The 18,877-nt window shown below is 45.9% G+C and overlaps 1 protein-coding gene across 1 annotated transcript in view; it reads left to right on the forward strand.

The window, feature by feature from the left end:
• The window catches only part of BLNK (B cell linker), an 89,087-nt gene that overhangs the window by 21,428 nt on the left and 48,782 nt on the right, over positions 1-18,877 (forward strand). The window contains exons 2-3 of the mRNA XM_089510225.1: positions 10,912-10,977; positions 16,445-16,501. Of these exons, the coding sequence (XP_089366351.1) occupies positions 10,912-10,977; positions 16,445-16,501 (123 nt within the window). The remainder of the gene's footprint in view (positions 1-10,911; positions 10,978-16,444; positions 16,502-18,877) is intronic.

Genomic DNA, 18,877 nt, shown 5'->3' on the forward strand with positions numbered 1-18,877 from the left:
ACAGCATCTGCACAACAACATATTCCCCACCCATGCAGATGCACTGTCTGACATGTAAGATAGTATTAAAATATAGCCAGAATCCTGTTGGGCAGTTACAAATGTGAAACCTAGAGCCTTGTCACATGAGAAAAGAAAGCCAACATGGAGCCTAACTGCTTTATCACACTAGGGGGCAAATGGGATTTAAATTAGAGTTATACTAGAGAAAACCAGGAAATGTTGTGTGATAAACATCAGGCATTTCCTGGTTTTCTCTAACTCTTGTTTAAATCCTGTTTGTCCCTAGTGTGATAAAGCAGAGAGAAGGACAGGTTGCTTACTTGTAACAGTATTTCTTCGAGTGGTCATCTGTGAATACATACAAATGGGTTGTACTGCGCCTGCGCAGTGCCTTCGGAAACTTCTAGAATCACTGGGCAAAGTACTCTTTGCAACATATAGAAACTTTTTGGCGGTAGCTCCGCCCATCCCTTATAAAGCCCCTGCTTTCCCGCTCTTTCCCCAGTTCCGCAATTTTTCCGCCAAGTAGGCGACAAGGAGTGAGCCAATCTAGAGCAGGACACCGAGGGGAGGATGGGCGGGATTTGTATGTATTCGCAGATGACCACTCGAAGAAATACTGTTACAGGTAAGCAACCTGTCCTTCTTCTTCGTGGTCTCTGCGAATCATACAAATGGGTTGAGACTAACAAGCTAAGGTTAAAGGCGGAGGGAGTATCCTGACACCATAAATAACCAACAATTGTTTATTTGACAACAATAATAAAAAACTCAAACATTGTCTCAAAGACCCGTTTGTTGAAAACTGAGTTATAGGTCTGTAAACCCTTGACCCATAAGGGGAGAGTGAGTGTTAAACCATTAACTTGGTAAGCCTAAAGGAGGCTAGAATCAGTGCAATCCAGAAACCAGGATAGCCCTGCCAAAGGCTGCATCTCTCTTGGCCCTGGTGTCCAACCTGTAATGTTTAATAAATGTCAGGGGCTGTGCCCACACAGCAGCCTTACAAATGTCCTCCAATGAAACCCCTGACAAGAAGGCAGAAGATGCTGCTACCGCCCTTGTGGTATGGGAGCGGACCCTGACCAGTAAAGGCTTACCCAAGAGTTCATAAGACAAGTAGATGGTGTTTGACACCCATTTAGAGAGTCTCTGGGCCGATACCGGTAACCCCTTCTCGGAACGGCTTGAGTCTTTAGTCCTGTCCAAATAAAAGGCTAGTGCCCTTCGGACATCTAGCATGTGGAGGGCCCTCTCCGCATCCGTGGTCGGGTTCGGGGCCAGAGTAGGAAGCACAATGTCCTGACACGTGTGAAACAGTGACACAACCTTGGGCAAGAATGAAATGTCAGTTCTAAGGACTACCTTGTCCAAATGAAATCTGAGGAATGGCTGGTCTCGTCTCAGAGCACAAAGTTCACCAGCCCGACGAGCGCAGGTAATTGCCACCAAAAATGCCGTCTTCCAAGTCAGGAGCCTTATGTCCGTCGTGGCCAGAGGCTCGAACGGCTTGGACTGTAAGGCTCCCAACACCCCCTCCAGGCTCCACGCTGGGGGTGGCAAGGACACTTGCGGGTTCAGATTATTATAGCCCTTGAGAAAACCCTTAATTAAGGGATCTTTAAAAAAGGAAGGTCTATCTCGAAACTGGAAAAAGGAGCAAATGGCCGACAGGTAGCATTTAATCGAAGTGAGGCAGAGGCCCGAGTCGACCAGGGACATTAAAAAGTCCAACACCACCGGCGTCGATACCTGGGCAGGGGAGAGGTGCCTGTCCGCCAGAAACTTGAGAAATTTGGTCCACTTTTGGGAGTAAGATTTGCGGGTGGCCGGCTTCTGGGCAGCTAGGATGACTCTGCGTACCAGTTCTGGTAGGCAAGCTAAGGATGGATTCTCCATGCTACCAGGGGAAGGGTGTTGATGTCGGGGTGGCGGACTCGACCTCCCTGAACCGTGAGAAGATCCGGCCTGGGTTCGAGCCGGAAAAAGGTGTCCCGGGAGAGATGAAGGAGGCTGGGGAACCAAGGCTGTCCTGGCCACCACGGAGTGATCAGAATGGCATCGGCGGCCTCTGATGTCATCTTGGACACTGTCCTGGTGATCAACGGGAACGGGGGGAAGGCGTATAGCAGCACCCCCGACCAGTCGAATCCGAACGCATCCCCGAGGGAGTCCTCGCCTCGTGTCCGGGAGCAGAACTGGGGACAATGGGTGTTGTGGACAGTCGCAAACAGATCTATTTGAGGGGTCCCCCACCGACAGAAGAGGTCCCTCACAGTGTCCGGATGGAGCCTCCACTCGTGGCATGAAGACGGGGACCTGCTGAGGAGGTCCGCGAAGTCGTTCTGTGTCCCTGGCAGGTGTACCGCTTGAAGCAGGATGCCTCGGGCGATGCACCACTCCCACACTCGGAGCGTGATGTCGAGGAGGGTGCGTGACCTGGTGCCTCCCTGTTTGTTCAGGTAGTACATCACCGTGGTGTTGTCCATCCGGAGTTGTACAACCTTGTGGGAGAGGGAGGATTCGAATGCTCTTAGGGCCTTTTCCACTGCCGTTAGTTCCAGGGCATTGATATGTAGGGTCCTTTCGTCGGGCGACCACAAGCCTTTCGCCCAGAGATCTAGAGCGCGGGCTCCCCATCCGTCCTCCGACGCATCCGTGGTTAGCACCACCTCTGGCTGAGGCTGTGAAAAAGGCATGCCTGCGCAAACGTTCTGGGAGTCGAGCCACCAATGGAGGGAACGGGCGACTGGTCTCGGGATGGTGAGGCGATGGGATGGAGCGTCAGCCTCCGGGTCGAAGACTGACAGGAACCAAGATTGGAGGGTTCGGGATCGAAGCCTTGCCCACGGTGTGACGAAAGTTGTCGAGGCCATGTGCCCGAGGGCCACCTGGACGTCTCTGGCGATAACTTGTCTTCGGTCTGTGCACCGTCGGATGGCCACGCAAAGGGCGCCAAATCGGTCGAGGGGTAGGGAGGCCATGCAGTTGTTGGAGTCTAGGATGGATCCAATGAATCTTATTTGTTTGGTGGGAAGGAGCTGTGACTTTTCGAGGTTGACCACTAGCCCCAAGTCCTTTAGAAGCGTTATGGTCTCCGAGGTGTGTCGGTGGAGCTCTTCGCTTGAAGGGGCCACTATCAACCAGTCGTCTAGGTACGGGAAGATCTTGATGCCCCGGCGATGGAGATGGGACACAACCGGTGCCATGCACTTGGTGAAGACCTGTGGGGCCATGGGCAAGGCCGAAGGGCAGAACATTGTAGCTGTAGACGTCCGTCCCGACGGCAAAGGCTAGGAACCGGCGGTGGCTCTCCCGGATGCTGGCGTGAAAGTAGGCGTCCTTCAAGTTGATGGTCGCGAACCACAGGCCCTGGTGTAACAAAGGCAAAATAGAGGCAAGTGTTACCATCCGGAACCGGTGATAGGAGAGGTAAGTATTCAGGGCTCTCAGGTCCAAAATGGGTCTGATGCCCCCATCAGTCTTAGGAACAGTGAAATAGCGGGAGAAAAAACATCTAGGGACGTCGGCGGTATCAACGGGCGAGATGGCGCCCTTGGACAATAAGGTGCGTACTTCGTCGAGAAGGGTGTCTGAGGGGGGAGTGGATAGGAAAGCTCCGGTTGGCGGGAGCTCTTCGAATTCGAGGGCATAACCCCTACAGACGATGGTGAGGGCCCAAGAATCGGTAGAGATCGAGGCCCAGGTGTTGGAAAAGGGCCTCAGTCTATCCAAAAAACAGAGGGGTGAGGAGGCGACGGAGTACGCAGCACCACTTCAGGTCCTCTTCTTATTTTGGTCAGGATCCTGCCTCCGGTAATTTTTCTTATACTTGGGAGCGGAACGGTGACCTGAAGAGGAGGAGGACTGCGAGGGGTACCTTTGCCTGGGCTGATCCTGGCGCTGGTAGGGGCGATCCTGTTGGTAGGATCTCTGGCTTTGTCCGTACCATGGACGGACGCCGGTGAAGCGTTTACGGGAAGCCTGAGGAGAGGATGACATACCGTGCTTCTTCGCGGCGGTCCGCATGCGGTATTTGAAATTGAGTTTCTCATCCGTCTCCCGGTGGAAGAGGCCGTCCTCATCAAATGGCATGTCCTCAGTGGTGGTACGGGCATTTTGGTTGAGGTCCGAAGATCTCAGCCAAGCATGTCTGCGCAGGGCAATCGCCGCGGCCATGGATCTTGCCGAGCAGTCAGTGGAGTGCCTGGCTGACGTGATTAACCAACTCCCAATGGAGTGTGCCTCATCCCGGACCTCGGAAAGAGTGGCCTGGGACTCATCAGGAAGGTCGGGAATAAGCGGGGAGATCTTCTCCATCAGCCACTGGATATAAGCCCCCATGCAGGCGTTGTAGTTGGCCACTCTAATCCCCAGGGCTGATGAGAAATAGGCCTTCTTGGCCAAAGCGTCCACCTTCTTCACCTCCTTGTCCGCTGGCATCACGGACGATTTCGGGGTCGATGTCCGTTGGGCGCCCTCCACGATGGCTGAATTTTGCCTCGGGTGTCCAAAGAGCCATGAGGGAGTGGAAGGAGCAATCCTGTAGAGGGACTCTATCCTGCGGTTGCTAGAAGCCGTCGAAGCGGGAGCTTCCCACGAGCGTCTCGCCAGCTTTTCCAGCGACGGTAGCAAAGGGATTGCCGGTGGAGTGGGCAGCTTTCTGTGGATCCTCCTTTCGATGGGATCCGAGGCCTCATCTTCTACCTGGGATGTTTGGATGTCAAGTGCGTTTGACATCTTGATGACGTGTTCAGCAAAGGTGCGGACATCATCAGTGGGCGAGACGGCACCAGGCTGGGCAAACTCCTGGACGGAAGGCTGGTAGTCCTCGGCATCCGAGGAGCCAGAGACACTCTGGGGACGATACCGGGTGTGAGAGAGGGCCTCCTCATCGGGGTCCGGGTCCACTATTTGGAGGTCTGGGGCAACGTCTGCCCGGCGGGAAGAAGCCGAGGCGTCACGAGTAGGCTTAGTGAGTGGCTCTGGTCTGGACTTCCGAGATGGGGACCCAAAGCGGGATGCAACGGAGCCACGTGGGACAGCCATGTAGTAGGTGTCCGTCTCGCTGTCATAGAGGTAGTACGGTTTCTTCGGCTCCTTTGGAGGGGAAGGGGAGGCGGCCCGGTGGACCATGGCGGTATGGACAACCGATCTGGGCATCGGGGTGACCGAGCATCGACTATGTGTGGAGCTCGCTGGAGAGGCGGGTCTGCGAAGGCGGTCCGGATGAGAAGAAGGAGCCTCTGCAGTCTTGGAGCTCCCAACCCTGGAGGCCTTGTGAACAGGGCGAGATTCCCGGGGTCTGCGCTCGGAGGCCGGCCGGTCCCGAGAGGTCTCCCTGTGTCGGGAGCCGTCTGAATCCCACTTGTCAGAGCGGTGCCGTTTGGCCAATGGGTGCTGGTCTCCCAAGGGAGGCGTATGTGTCCTCTTGGAGGCCGAGGGCGACGCGGTAGTCAGGGCCGGAGTCGTCACCTTGGTGGTCGAAGACCTCGAAGCCAAGTCCGCTGAAGCTGAAGGCTTCGGGACCGAAGGTGTGGATCCCGAGCCCTTAGTTGAGCTCACTGAGGTCGAGGCCTTAGGGGCCGAGGATCTCGAGGCTGACCCCTTCTGGGCGCTCGAGTCCTTTCCAGAAGCGCGGCTCTCCTTAGAGCTCTTCGAGTGCTTATCTTTCTTGGACGGCCGAGAAATGTCCACCGAAGGGGTGTCGGCGTCCGGTCCCTCGCGGGGAGCCACCTCCGAGAGAGTTGGAGGTTCAGCCATGAGCTGGGTCGGGGCCTTGGGAAGAGCTGGTAACTACGCCGACCCGGTGGAAGAGTGGGTCCCCAGAGAAGACATGGCACCCGCGGTGAAGACCTTGGAATAGATGGCTGCCTTTAGTCTGGTCTCTCGGTTTTTTCTTGCTTGGGGAGTGAGGGATTTACACAAGGCACAGGATGATGGGATGTGCGCCTCTCCCAAGCACAGGAGACAAGCCGAATGGGGGTCTTGGCCGGGGATTTTACCTCCGCAAACGGTGCATTTTTTGAAGGGCACCGATGGCATGATCCGCTTACGGGTCGTGGTCAACAAGCCGAGGTCAGTAACGGGAGTCAATCCGGAGAACAAATACAGTCAAGGGTCAAGCAAAGAGTGGTCAAAAAAACGGTCCGTGGTCAACTACCAGTGATTCTGACGAAGATAAGAAGACCGAAGTTCCCAAAGGCAGCAAACGCGGCGGAAAAAAGGAACTGGGGAAAGAGCGGGAAAGCAGGGGCTTTATAAGGGATGGGTGGAGCTACCGCCAAAAAGTTTCTATATGTTGCAAAGAGTACTTTGCCCAGTGATTCTAGAAGTTTCCGAAGGCACTGCGCAGGCGCAGTACAACCCATTTGTATGATTCGCAGAGACCACGAAGAAGAATAGCAACTTTCTCCAGGCATCTCCGTTTGCCATGAGAGCACTTCCATTCTCTTCCTGAGGGAGATTGTCATAAAAGCGTGTCTTTTGTCACTCTTGAAAAATCTGTTTGGCAAAAGGCACGCTTTTATTACTCTCTCCCTCGAGAAGTGGAATGGAAATGCTACAGCATGTGGAGAGGCAAGGAGAAAACCACTTCTCTCCGACTCCATTTCAGCTTTCTTTTCTCATGTGATAAGGCTACTAGAGTTGTGCATGTGACTGATTTGTATTCACATCCCTACATAGCCTCTAGTTTGGAGAATACATAGGGATTGTTAAGGTCTCCCAGTCTCCACTTAGTGGGCACCAACTGCTGCTATCAATGGGAGCCTGTTCTCTTGCCGATCAGGAAGCAGCTTGTAGGTGATCCCACACCTCCTTGTGTGAGCAATCTATAGTATGAGGAGGAATTTCAACAGGGGTCCTGCTTCTGCCTGTTGCCCCAGAGATCACTCAAGATGGAGGAAGAACATCTGTTAGCTGTTTCCCAATTGACAGGGAAACAAATGCGTTAGGATTCTGGTCCTAATTACTAATTTATCAAAATATCAGAGCTTCTTGTCCTTTGGTCCTCCGGATATTTTGGATATCATCTCCCAGAATCTGGCTGGCTTAAGTTCCTGGGAACTGAAGTCCAAAACACCTGTGCAGCCTAAGGTTGAGAACCACTGATTTAGACATCAATATATTAGAACATAATTTTTCACCACTAACCACTCATTCACTTAACATAAAATAAGCACTTTCTCATACAAGATATTGGATGATGTGCACTACTCTTGGGACCAAATTTATAATGGAGAAGGGGAAAAAAGCAATAGCTTCTGGCCTAGATCCAAAGCTACTGCAAATGGCAGTTGTCTGCATGTTAATCTCTGTGTTTGCCTACCATACTGATCATATATTTATGGCTGCCATCTTGAGCATTTTCAGTCACCTGCTAGAAGGGAAAGGCGGGGTGAATTCAATACCAAAGGCCCATCAAACCCATCAAACAGTTCAGTGACACTGTCAAAGATCACAATACTGCTCACACAACCAAGCATTACATACGAATAGTGTTACCTATTTTACAAAACTGGAGTGTCTTTGTCTGATTAGATTATTTAGAATCAACAAAAATGACTAATAAGGGGTCGTGGGATTTTTATTTTTTAAAGGTAAAGGTAAAGGTATTCCCATTGACAAGGTTGTCAAGTTGTGATGGACCACAGGGGGTGGTGCTCATCTCTGTTACTCAGCCAAAGAGCCAGTGTTGTCAGAGACTACTCTGTGATCATGTGGCCAGCATGATTGCACAGAACATTGTTTACCTTCCCACCAGAGTGGTACCTATTTATCAAGTTGCATGCTTACAAACTGCTAGGTTGGCAGAAGCTGGGACTAGTGAGGGGAGCTCACCCCACCATGTGGAACCCAGGCCTCGACCTGCCAACCTGCCGATCTTGCAGTCAAGAGAGTCAGTGTCTTAACCACTTGAGCCAATGCCAAAAAAATTCATGTGATTTCTCATTGGTTCTGCACAGGTTCTGCTAAATAGGTACTGTTTATCTTAGCTTTCTCCTTGAAATAAAGGGTAACGGCACAAGGAAGGATTGTTTTGGACATGCCTAACTCCCTGTGTATTTGTAGAATCTGCAGCTTTCAAGTTCTTTCCATTGTTCTGGAGGGATAATGTTTTTATTTACAAAAACAACAACCTCTGTGTTTCACCTGCACACCTGTTAACAGGAAACTAAAATATAAGCCAAGAAAACTGTATGCCAACTGCATAGCAATTACTCTATCATTGCCTGATACAATCCATATCCTTTAAAATATTAACAAATTAAATGTGAGCATCCATCCTGTACGTTTTCTTTATGATGAGTCAGAGGTGAAAGCTGAATAATGTCTACCTGGTATATTAGGATACATGGGGTTAACCACTGGTTTCTTAGTCCTTAGCTTAAACTTTCCCCAGCTGAGCACCCTTCAGATGTGTTAGATTGCACACTCATCATCCCCAGCCAATGTGGCTGTGGTGGCCAGGATAATGGGCACTGTGATATGACAAATCTGGAGGATGGCAGGTTAGAGAAGTCCATGTAGTGTTTAGGAACTAGGATTGACCCCATTTAGTGGGGCAGGGTCATCTCACACTTTTAACACTAGCTTAATGTGAAGCAATTATAAGCCTAAATCCAGTGGATGGTTACAGCTAAAGTAGAGTTGACTCAAATTCTGAATGGTGCATCCTATTTGATTCATTTGGTTTACTTTAACTGGGATCAGCAAATGGGTTTAGGTTGTAGCAGGAATCATGAAAGCCTCCAGATGTTGTTACACAATAATGTTAGGACTAACAGCCCTAGCTAGAATAGCAAATGACAAGAAATACTAGGATTTCAAACCAAGAAAATGTAAAAGGCCACACAGCCAGCCTTGATTCAGGGCATAATCTGCATGGCATAAATGAAAACTTTATCACATGGATGTATTGGATCATGCCCTCCTGGATTTCCAATCCAGCCCCAGATGGTGATTTCTCAGATTCTGGAAAGTTTGTCCAAGTTTTTCCTGTCCAAAATGGCTGATATGCCTCTCCCATGTCTTTATTAGTGGCAGTCAGAGCCAGTAACATTGATATATTTGGTTACACCCTTTTGTCTTTGAATCTGCCCACTATTGGAATTTGACTTCTGAGAACCTGTCTGAATTTAAATTTTGGCCCTTGGGCTAAAAAGGGTTCCCTACCATTGCTGATGTGTACATATTAAATGGTAAAAGATCTAACTACAGAGCCTAAAATTGGCAGTTCTTCTAAGAATAATCCTCAGCTGACTGGCCTTCCTAGCACTTGGCTCCTGGTCTTTCCTTGTTTGATGTTTCAAAAAGAGTAAGCCAGATTTTCAATTATCTCCAGTTGTCATTCCCCACAGTGAGGCAACATACAAGGTACTGGATTGTCATCAGAGGGTGGTGTTTTTTGTCTGCTTACAGTTTTAAAGGAACCGTGAATAGCTTTGCAGTGGTTAAATTCTCGATTGAATATTTTGTATGGCACAGAGTGGGTTATGGTGTACTGTGTCCATTAGTTGAAAGCGGCAGATGCATTTAGTTAATAATTAAAATACAGAAAGAATATAAGTCATATACATTTGCATTGGAAGTGGAGAAATTAATATACAAAATTAATTTAAGTATATTTACATTGTAAGGGGGGAAACTAATTAAGTGTATGATAAATTATCACATATATTTATATTAGATATTTTTTATTAAATCCTTACCAATATTAAGTTGGAAAATGTGATCTCTGATTTTATACATATTTTTTAAATAATTTTATGCATGAAACAAAGTTTGTCTACACTGAACAATCAGAAAGCAAAGGTGTCACTATGTCAGCTGTCCATGTGGACAATTTTGGATGTTGAAATATTTTAGATCTTGGAATTGTGGATAAGGGAACCTGTACTGGGAATAACATTCACAGATGCAGCCTCCACTTACCAGTCTGTAACTAGTGCTTAGTTCATAGATCTTTGGAGCTCAAGACTGAAGTTTATAAAATGGAAGAGGATTGACTATTGCTAAAGTCTCTCTTACAGGGTAGCCCAGATTCTTTAAAAAGTACCTTTTTGCCATTTTGAATATCTTTTGTTAGCAGAAAGGGAGGCTGTTACTTTAGCAAATAAACCAATAAATGATTGAAAATCTAGCTTTCAGCTAATGGGTTGATCTGTCACACATAAACCTAATGCTGTTTTCAGTTATTGAAAGAAATGTTAAGCTCACAAATAGTAGCTGCCACCCACATTTAGAAGGAAAAACAATTCCCTATAATTTCAGCTTTCTTTATTGTAGTAAGGGGCAGGGAATGAGCCAGTGTGATTCATGGTTTGGATGTTATATGAGGATTCTGGGAGGCCAGGGTTCAAATCCCAGGTCAGCCATGGAAACCCATTGGGTGACCTTTAGCAAGTCACACTCTCTCGGCCTCAGAGGGAGGCAATGGCAAACCTTATCCAAATTAGTCTTGCCAAGAAAACCCCAGAATAGGATTGCCAGAAGTCAAAGTCAACTTGAAGGCACATAAGAAAAACAAAGGGGAAATAGCTTCAAAAATGAATGTGTGCTATATTATTATGGCCCTGCAGACATTAGTCAACTATGTTCAGGCAGTTATTCAACAAAATATATTTTTAAGTAATTGCTCAGTAAATGGATTGAATCATTGTCACCTGATCACTTTGGAAGCTTTCTTTTAAAATGACACAGCTACAAATAACATTGATATAAGAAGAAAATTAAATGCATCTGCAAACCAGAGAGTGAAAACAAGAGAAGTAGTTTGATAAAGGTAACATACAATGGCAAACAGAAGACTTGGAGTGCCTGCTTACACATGTTGGAGCATAACACTGTAATTCAATTAAAACACAGACAGTCTAATTATATATGTTACTGTTTTCTTTCCTACAGGCAACTTCAAAAGATAGTACATGATATCAAGAAAAATGACAGTGGAATAATGAGCAAGTTCAAGAAGTAAGTTGTGCATGTCAATCATTTACATGACCTAATGTCTTATCCTTTTGTATTCATTTATCATACGTGTTTTTGAATTAATACAGGTTCAGCATAAGTCTAAACTTGTTTGCTAAGTAGTACCGTAAGTGGCAGTACATTCAGTGGGCTTACTGCCAAGTAAAACTCAGGAAGGGAAAGGTAACATTTTGTCTTACGTTACAAGGAGGGGTGAATTCCATTAGGGATAATTTAGGAGAACAGGCTACATCCCAGTGGTGTGCTGAGGCTGAGGCAAAACCAAAATTGGGCAGAGCTATCCTTTATCTCTTTCCGCCACCCACATTTCCTTCCCTTTTTTCATCTTCCCCACTGCCCAACAGGGGCCCTTTCAGACTGCACAATTACAGCACTATAAATTCATCTTTAACTGCAGTGGCTGCATCCTATGAAATCCTACAATTTGAGGCCCTCAAGTTCTCTAACTGAACATTCTAAATTGTTGGTGCTCCTTTGGTGTACCTTCAAGTCATTTCAGACTTATGGGGGTCCCAATCTAAAGTGAACCTATCATAAGGGTTTCTGAGACTGAGAGTGTGTGACTTGCCCAAGGTCACCCAGTGGTTTTCCATGGCTGGCCAGGGATTCGAACCCTGGTCTCCAGAATCATAGTCCAGTGCTCAAACCAGTATGCCATGATAACTCCTTATGCCATGCTGGGTCCATCCCTCCCTAAAGCCCAGGACAGACGGTTCCAAAGCAGCATGCCACCGCTAATTCTAGGGTTAGGGACCGCGCACCTAATCCTAGCATGGCACAGCACGGTGGTAGCCTAATGGTGGCAGCTCATCCACATGGGCGCCACCATCTTGACATAAGCAATGCACAGTATATATACATTGCTGCATGTCGCTTACATTATGCCATTGTGTGCACTCGTGATGTGCGCCCAGCGACCCAAAAAGAACACTTTTTTCCAGGTTCTTTTTGGGGCAGAGGGATGCCAGGCAGTTTGGCTCCTGCGGCGCCCCTTCGGAGGGAAACTTTTGGGGTGGTCTGTCCTGGGCCTAAGTTACAAATCCCAGGATTCCGTAAAATGTTGCCATAGCAGTTCAAGTGGAATCATGGTGCTATAATTGTGTAGTGTGAAAGGGAGAAGAAAACATTATTGAGGGTTAAAAACAACACCATTTCAAGAGCTCATGGAAAATGTTCACTGTATCAAAAAAAAGGCAAAGGGCCAGAATTCCAGCCCACCTCCTATTGCACATATGGAAACAAAGTGGAGTTGCAGTTCAATCTAACTTCTAACCCATGGTCTTCCACTGTTTCTGAGAACATCAGACTAGTTTAAGGGGTGATAGGAAGATGGGGTGGCACACATAAATCTGCTCACTAAGAGAGGGGTATGGCTAGGGATCTCATGATGAATGCTTCTAGAGTTGCCATTGTTTTCAGTACCTGCTATCTGAAGTAGTTGCCTCCCTCTACCGAATAGTTGGCCCAGTCATGGTAAGAACACACTTTATATAGAGGCTACATTTTGGAGAGGCATGGCATACCTACGCAGTAGCCCTTACAGTAGTGGGTGGCCTGGCTGCCATGCACAGAGACTCTGTGTCATGTGGTCCCCCACAAGTCTACCAACTGACTCTCCATGTCACTCCAGCCTTGTTAACATTGCCATTTTCCACAGAAGGAATCACAGTAATAGCAGGTCATTATCCTCATAGCAATAACAGCAACAGCATCCGGTCTAGCTTCAAAGGAATTCCACTAAAGCTGTGACAGAGCAATTTTACAACACCCATAGCTAAGAAAGCTAATCTCTGAATTTGTGAGGCTAACTATCGTATGTTACCCTCTTAACAGAAAACATTTCAAGATCAGCATTTGAACTCTTGTCTCCCCCTGACAATGGCAAGATAATAATTTTTCTGAATGACTGTTTCAACAGACATGATAAAAATAAAAACAAAAAATGTGTTGTTCTCTATCCTTTAGAAAGCATGCAGGAATAAACATTGTCCTGTGCCACAACTACTGTGTGTGCATGTAACTCTGTATTTATCCTTGAAACAGTGGTCTAAATACTTGCAAAAAGACACCCTGGAAATGGAATCCTTTCCTATTAGCTCACACATCACTCTTGCGATTATTATCTTCCTTTTTCAAGCCATAGCCTGCCCTCTGGGTCTGTGAATTCTTACACTTCTTAGCTCTAAAATGGAGGGTGAGGAACCTCAGGCTTGTAACCTGGCTGAAGTCCGCTAAGCCTTTCCTCCTTAGCTCCATACCTAATGTGACAGTGGGGCTTGTGGGGGAGCACCACTGGTGTCAGTAAAGCTTTCTTTTTAAAAAAAACAGATTGCCATACAGTATTTAAAAGAGGGAACTCACTTCAAAAAATGTCCAGAGTCACATTTGCACTGGGAATGGGGAAGAAGGAGACAGAAGGAATGGGGTAGTTTTTGTCCCATCTACAACATGCCTTCCCCAAAGAGAATGCAATTGTATTCTGTAAACCAGATATGGACAGATATTGTTGCACTACAACTCCAGATGTTGTTGGATTGAATAGTCTCCAATTGTCTTAGTTTGGAACAGACAGTCTCAATTATACCTGTCATGCCACTTTTTCAGTTGCTTGTAAAATGTTCTAGGTTTTCTCTCCTCCTCCTTAATAATTCCCCCTTTGTCCTCAGCTTACTTCAGTTGCTGCAAACAGAGTTCAAAGTGCAAAAGTAGTTTGCACTCAGTTAACTAAGCAGGGGAGAAGGAAGCAGAATCTTGTTCTTCCCCAGGCAAAAGCAAACTGCTCCTAACCTGTGGGGTCTTCCTCAATAATATTTTTTGCTATTGTGACCATGTGTAGATGTTGCTTGGCCACAGTTTTCCCAGTTTTCATCTTTGCAGTGTTGGAGGATATGAGACTGCAGCTCCATTGGCTATGCCAGCTTGAGTGGATGGAACCTACAGTCCATCTGGAGGAGCACACTTGCTCACTCCACCATAAAAGGATAGAAGTGGGCAAGAGAGACCAAAGATTAATCTAGTGTTACAGCCAAACAACTGGTTATTCATAAGTAGAGTGTGAGGCAATTGTAGGTATTCATGAAAAGGATAATGTCATGAAGGCCCAGCATCTCTCATAAAGCTGTTGAAAATCACAAGACAGGCTTCACTCAGTGTGATCTTCCTTTCCAAACAAAGCTTTAAAAGTTCTTAGAGTTCTACTGAAAGGGTTGGTCTGGAGCTGGCAACAGTCTGTTTTAGTGGGACTTCTATTGAATAAGCCCTTGAGAAACAATGACTGAATAGCCTTGTGTGAGGAAGATGACATTGTAACAGCTATCACAGGTGGCTTAAGCAATCTGTAAGTTAGGATGTAAAGTGAGCAGGAGACAAGCAGGATCAAACATGTCCAAATACACACCATTGCTTTCAATAGAAAAGGGAGAAAAGAGGAAGTTTTGACTGCTGCAACAAAGCTGCTTCTGAGTCCTAGAACTAGGTCACCATTTTGTGACCCTTGCACAATTGCCAGAAACATCCCAATGACAGTTTGCAAGCTGACTGCACACTGATGCTTTACCATGCTGAGCAAGTCAGGGAAATGAATTGAAGCATATAAAGAAAGAGGAAGCAGCCGTGAAAAGAGTGGGTGGTGGTAATAAATTTGAACAGTCTTGAAAACAAAAGAGGAACTGGTGGTTCATGATGGAATAGCTGTATCTTGTGGTAATAATAATGATGATGATAATAAATGGTGGTGGTGGTAGTGGAAGATGAACAGCAAGGTATATTCTCTCATGCTAACAGAAAGCCTTGTTGTAAAGAAAAACAGCTTTTTGTTGTTATTCTTCACCAGATGTGTTGTCTGTTAACAACTGTGAAGTTTTCCTTCAAGGGAATTCTTTTTGTAGGGCCCTGCTGCACATTTAACTTCAGCTGCATCAGTAGATGTTACCAAATGATAAAGTCTTTATTGATGCAGTTTGAAGCATCACCTGCTGATTTCTGCAGCTCAAGCATCTCATAAAGTCACAACAGCAAGCCTCACCAGTCCTCACTTTAATTAGCCAACAGTGTTCCTCTTTATGAACAAGCTTGTAAAGTTTTATAGCTTTGATCCTCAAACCAGTTCAGGTTGCATGACATATTAAGGGTGTCATCCCATTGACTTCAACTGAGAAGTGCACTGTTAAAAGGATGCCTGCATGATATCCTTAGCACTTCCCAAGGGGAAGAAACTAAAACACCTTCCCATGTGTAAATACTCAATGATATAGATTGAGTCTCTCTTACTGGTTTTCTGAAATATTCCAAAATATTCCACATTGGTAACTGAGATAGTGACATCTTTGCTTTCTGGTGGTTCAATGTACACAAACTTTATTTCTTCTACAAAATTATTTTAAAAATACTGTGTATAAAATTACTTTCAGGCTATGCATGGTAGTTATATTCACAACATAAATAAATTTCATGTTTAGACTTGGGTTCCATCTCCAAGATACCTCATTATGTATATGCAAATAGTTTTTTGTGGGTTTTTTGGGCTATGTGGCCATGTTCTAGCAGAGTTTCTTTCTGACATTTTGCCAGCATCTGTGGCTGGCATCTTCAGAGAATGCTTTGCCTGGAAAAATTGGGTGTATATATACTGTGTGAGCCTGGGAATGCAGGAGTGATTTGCATGTGTATTGTTCTGTGTTGATGATCAACACAGAACAATACACATGCAAATCACTCCTGCATTCCCAGGCTCACACAGTATATATACACCCAATTTTTCCAGGCAAAGCATTCTCTGAAGATGCCAGCCACAGATGCTGGCAAAATGTCAGAAAGAAACTCTGCTAGAACATGGCCACATAGCCCGAAAACCCCACAAAAAACTATGGAATGCCGGCCATGAAAGCCTTTGACTTTATATGCAAATATTTCAAAATCCGAAAAAAAATCCAAAGCACTTCTGGTCCCAAGCATTTCGGATAAGGGAGACGCAGCCTGTACTTCCCAGAAAAGATTAGGGAGCTTATCACATGAACTTTAAAACCAGCTCAAGCGTCCCAGTCTGCAGGCGGGACACAGGATGGAGGCAGGGATTATTGCATGCTAAATCGCTGCCTAATTGCCATCAGCTCAGGTCCAAGCCACACTGTACCAGCACTTTTTAGATGCTGGAAATCTTCCAATTTTTAAAAAAGTGCTGACAGAGCGTGGCCGGGACCCAGCTTGGACCTGGGCTAATGGTGACTGGCGATTAGGCGGCGATTCAGCATGCGATAATCCCCGCCTCCATCCCACATCCCAGCTGCATCCCAGGACACTTGAGCTGGTTTTAAAGTTCATGCAATAAGCTCCTAGGCTACGTTCATGGTTTGATCCCATTTATAAGCTAGACCATTATAGGAATAACCTTTGTAAGCTGACAAACCAGCTTGAGAAACACTGTTTTTCCTTTTCTCCTATTGATGTTTAGGTTCCAAAATGAACAAGTGGCCTTAATATGCAAAACTGGAAAAAATACATGGGACCGGTATGATGATTTTAGAATTGCACCTGTTCTGGTTGTTCAGAATATTCAATTGCCTGCTTTCAGTGTAACTTTGTTTGTCTTTTCTCCAAGGTCTCTCACCAGAATTTATAGAGCAACATTCATATTCATTTATCTCTCTAACATCCAGTTCCTTAATTGTGTCTAACCTCAGAGCTTGAAAGTGTTATACCCCCAGCTTCTAGAATCACCCAACCAGCATGGCCACTTTTCCAAGCTTTGCCTAACCCAGACTTTCCCAACCTAGAGCCCTCCAGCTATGTTAGGGATCTGGTTGGAAGGAGGCTGAGCTAAGCAATCACTGAGCTTTGAAAGTTGTGGGAGGCCTACAACTCCCAGCATGATGCCAAAAGTAACTTTTTCAAGCTTTGGGCTGTGTTTGTAATTCTGCAGTTCCAGAAATAGAAACTCTAAATGCTTCTCCCATCAAATGTCTATCTTGCAGATTGTTTTACTAGCACTTTGCTGCATGGTCTGTGCTCAGAGCACTTTGGACTTAAAAGCCTTTTCAAGCATATTTGATATGGGTATATGCTGCAGGAAAAGCAGGTGAGAGGTGGCCACAGCTCTCTCTATGAAAAAGATTTGTACTTTGATGTTTGTGTCTGTGTATGTGTTAAACTCACAGACAACTAGGATGGCCAGATTGAAAACTGCAGAAGGCTCATGTGCCTTTAATAAGTAGAAGAGGGAATTTCAACAGGTGTTGCTTGTCATGCAACCAGGTAACTTCTTCTATGTGTGTGTTAACTGCCTTAAAGTTGACCTTGACGTCTGGTGACTGAATCATTGAGACACCTCCAAGCTGCCATAATCATCAATTGCCCTGTTTAGGTCTTGCAAACTCAGGACCGTGGCTTCCTTTATTGAGTTTATCCACTTGTAATGTGGTTCTCCTCTTTCCCTGCTAGCTTCTACCTTACCTAGCATTATAGTCTTCTCATGATGTGTCCAAAGTATAACAACTTCCAGTCTAGTCATCTTCATCTTATTTGTCCTTTTGGCAGTCCACGACATCCACAAAACTCTTCTGCAGCACCACATCTCAAATAAGTTGATTTTCCTCCTATCAGCTTTCTTTACTGTCTAGCTCTCACATCCATACGTAGTGATGGAAAATACAAATGTGTGTTCTTCTATACAGCCATTAAAAGGCATGATAGCCCCCTTCAGTTTTCAGTCTGGCAATCCTAGAAGACAGCTCACTCACCGGTCCATACTGTAGCAGTTCAATAATTCTATGACAGAATATAGTGGAATAATACAAGGGAGATGAAAAGGCAAACTGCATATCAAAAAGGACACTTGCCAACCTGATATAATGTAAAGTTCTATTAATCTCTCTGTTTGGTAATCAAAGCAGCTCAAGCACCTATACCTTAAAATAAGTTAATTTAAGGAAGTTCACAAAATAGGTGTTTGACATCCCTTCTTCAGTTCTGAAGCCACATGACTCACTCCATTCCCAAAGTCCTCCAAATGGGGTGCAAACTATGTGCTGTGGTATGATGGGAAAGTTGTCCAAAACGATCATAGTATCATAGAGTTGGAAGAGACTTCATAGAATCATAGAGTTGGAAGAGATTCTGCCATGGTGGAAGACACAATCAAAGCTCTCCTGACAGATGGGCGTCCAGCCTGTTTAACAATCTCCAAAGAAGGAGACACCACCACACTCTGATGGAATGTATTCCACTCTCAAACAGCTCTTACTGTCAAGAAGTTCTTCCAAATGTTTAGATGGGATCCCTTGAATTCTACCTTGCTTGGGGTAATCCTCCTTCTCCTGGAAATTCCCTTAGCCCACAATATTCCACAATCCACACTGTTCAAGAGGAACCCCTAATCTTCTCATTTAGGAAAGAAGAAGATGGCAGGCATGCTATGGCCTTGGGTCCCAGCCTGGGAGAAAAGTGGCATATAAAGAAAGAAAGAAAGTATATAAATAAAGGGGCTTCTGATGTGCTTGGGGGTACCTTAAAGAAGATGGAGCAGTGCAAAGCAGTGCTGGTGGAATTATAAATAAATAATAATAAAAATTTTATTTGTATACCGCCCTTCTTAAAATCAGGGCGGTGAACAGCAACTATACAACAATACAACAATAAGCCATACAGAGTTAATTAAAAACAATTCAATAAAAATAATAAAATTTCATGCCAGCGAAACAATGCTGACGAAGGGGGGGGGGGGGGAGGGGAGGAAGTATTCTGGTCAGGGGTAAGCCTGTTCGAATAAGTAGGTTTTTAGCCCCTTCTTAAATTGGGCTAGGGAGGCGGCTGAGCGGAGCTCGAAGGGCAGTGAGTTCCAGAGGTTGGGGGCCGAGATGGAAAAGGCCCTCCTAGAGGTGGAGTTATA

Source organism: Sceloporus occidentalis, unplaced genomic scaffold, assembly GCF_023333645.1.
Source record: "Sceloporus occidentalis isolate IW3139 unplaced genomic scaffold, rSceOcc1.0.p SCAF_2, whole genome shotgun sequence".
NCBI classification, from domain to species: domain Eukaryota; kingdom Metazoa; phylum Chordata; class Lepidosauria; order Squamata; family Phrynosomatidae; genus Sceloporus; species Sceloporus occidentalis.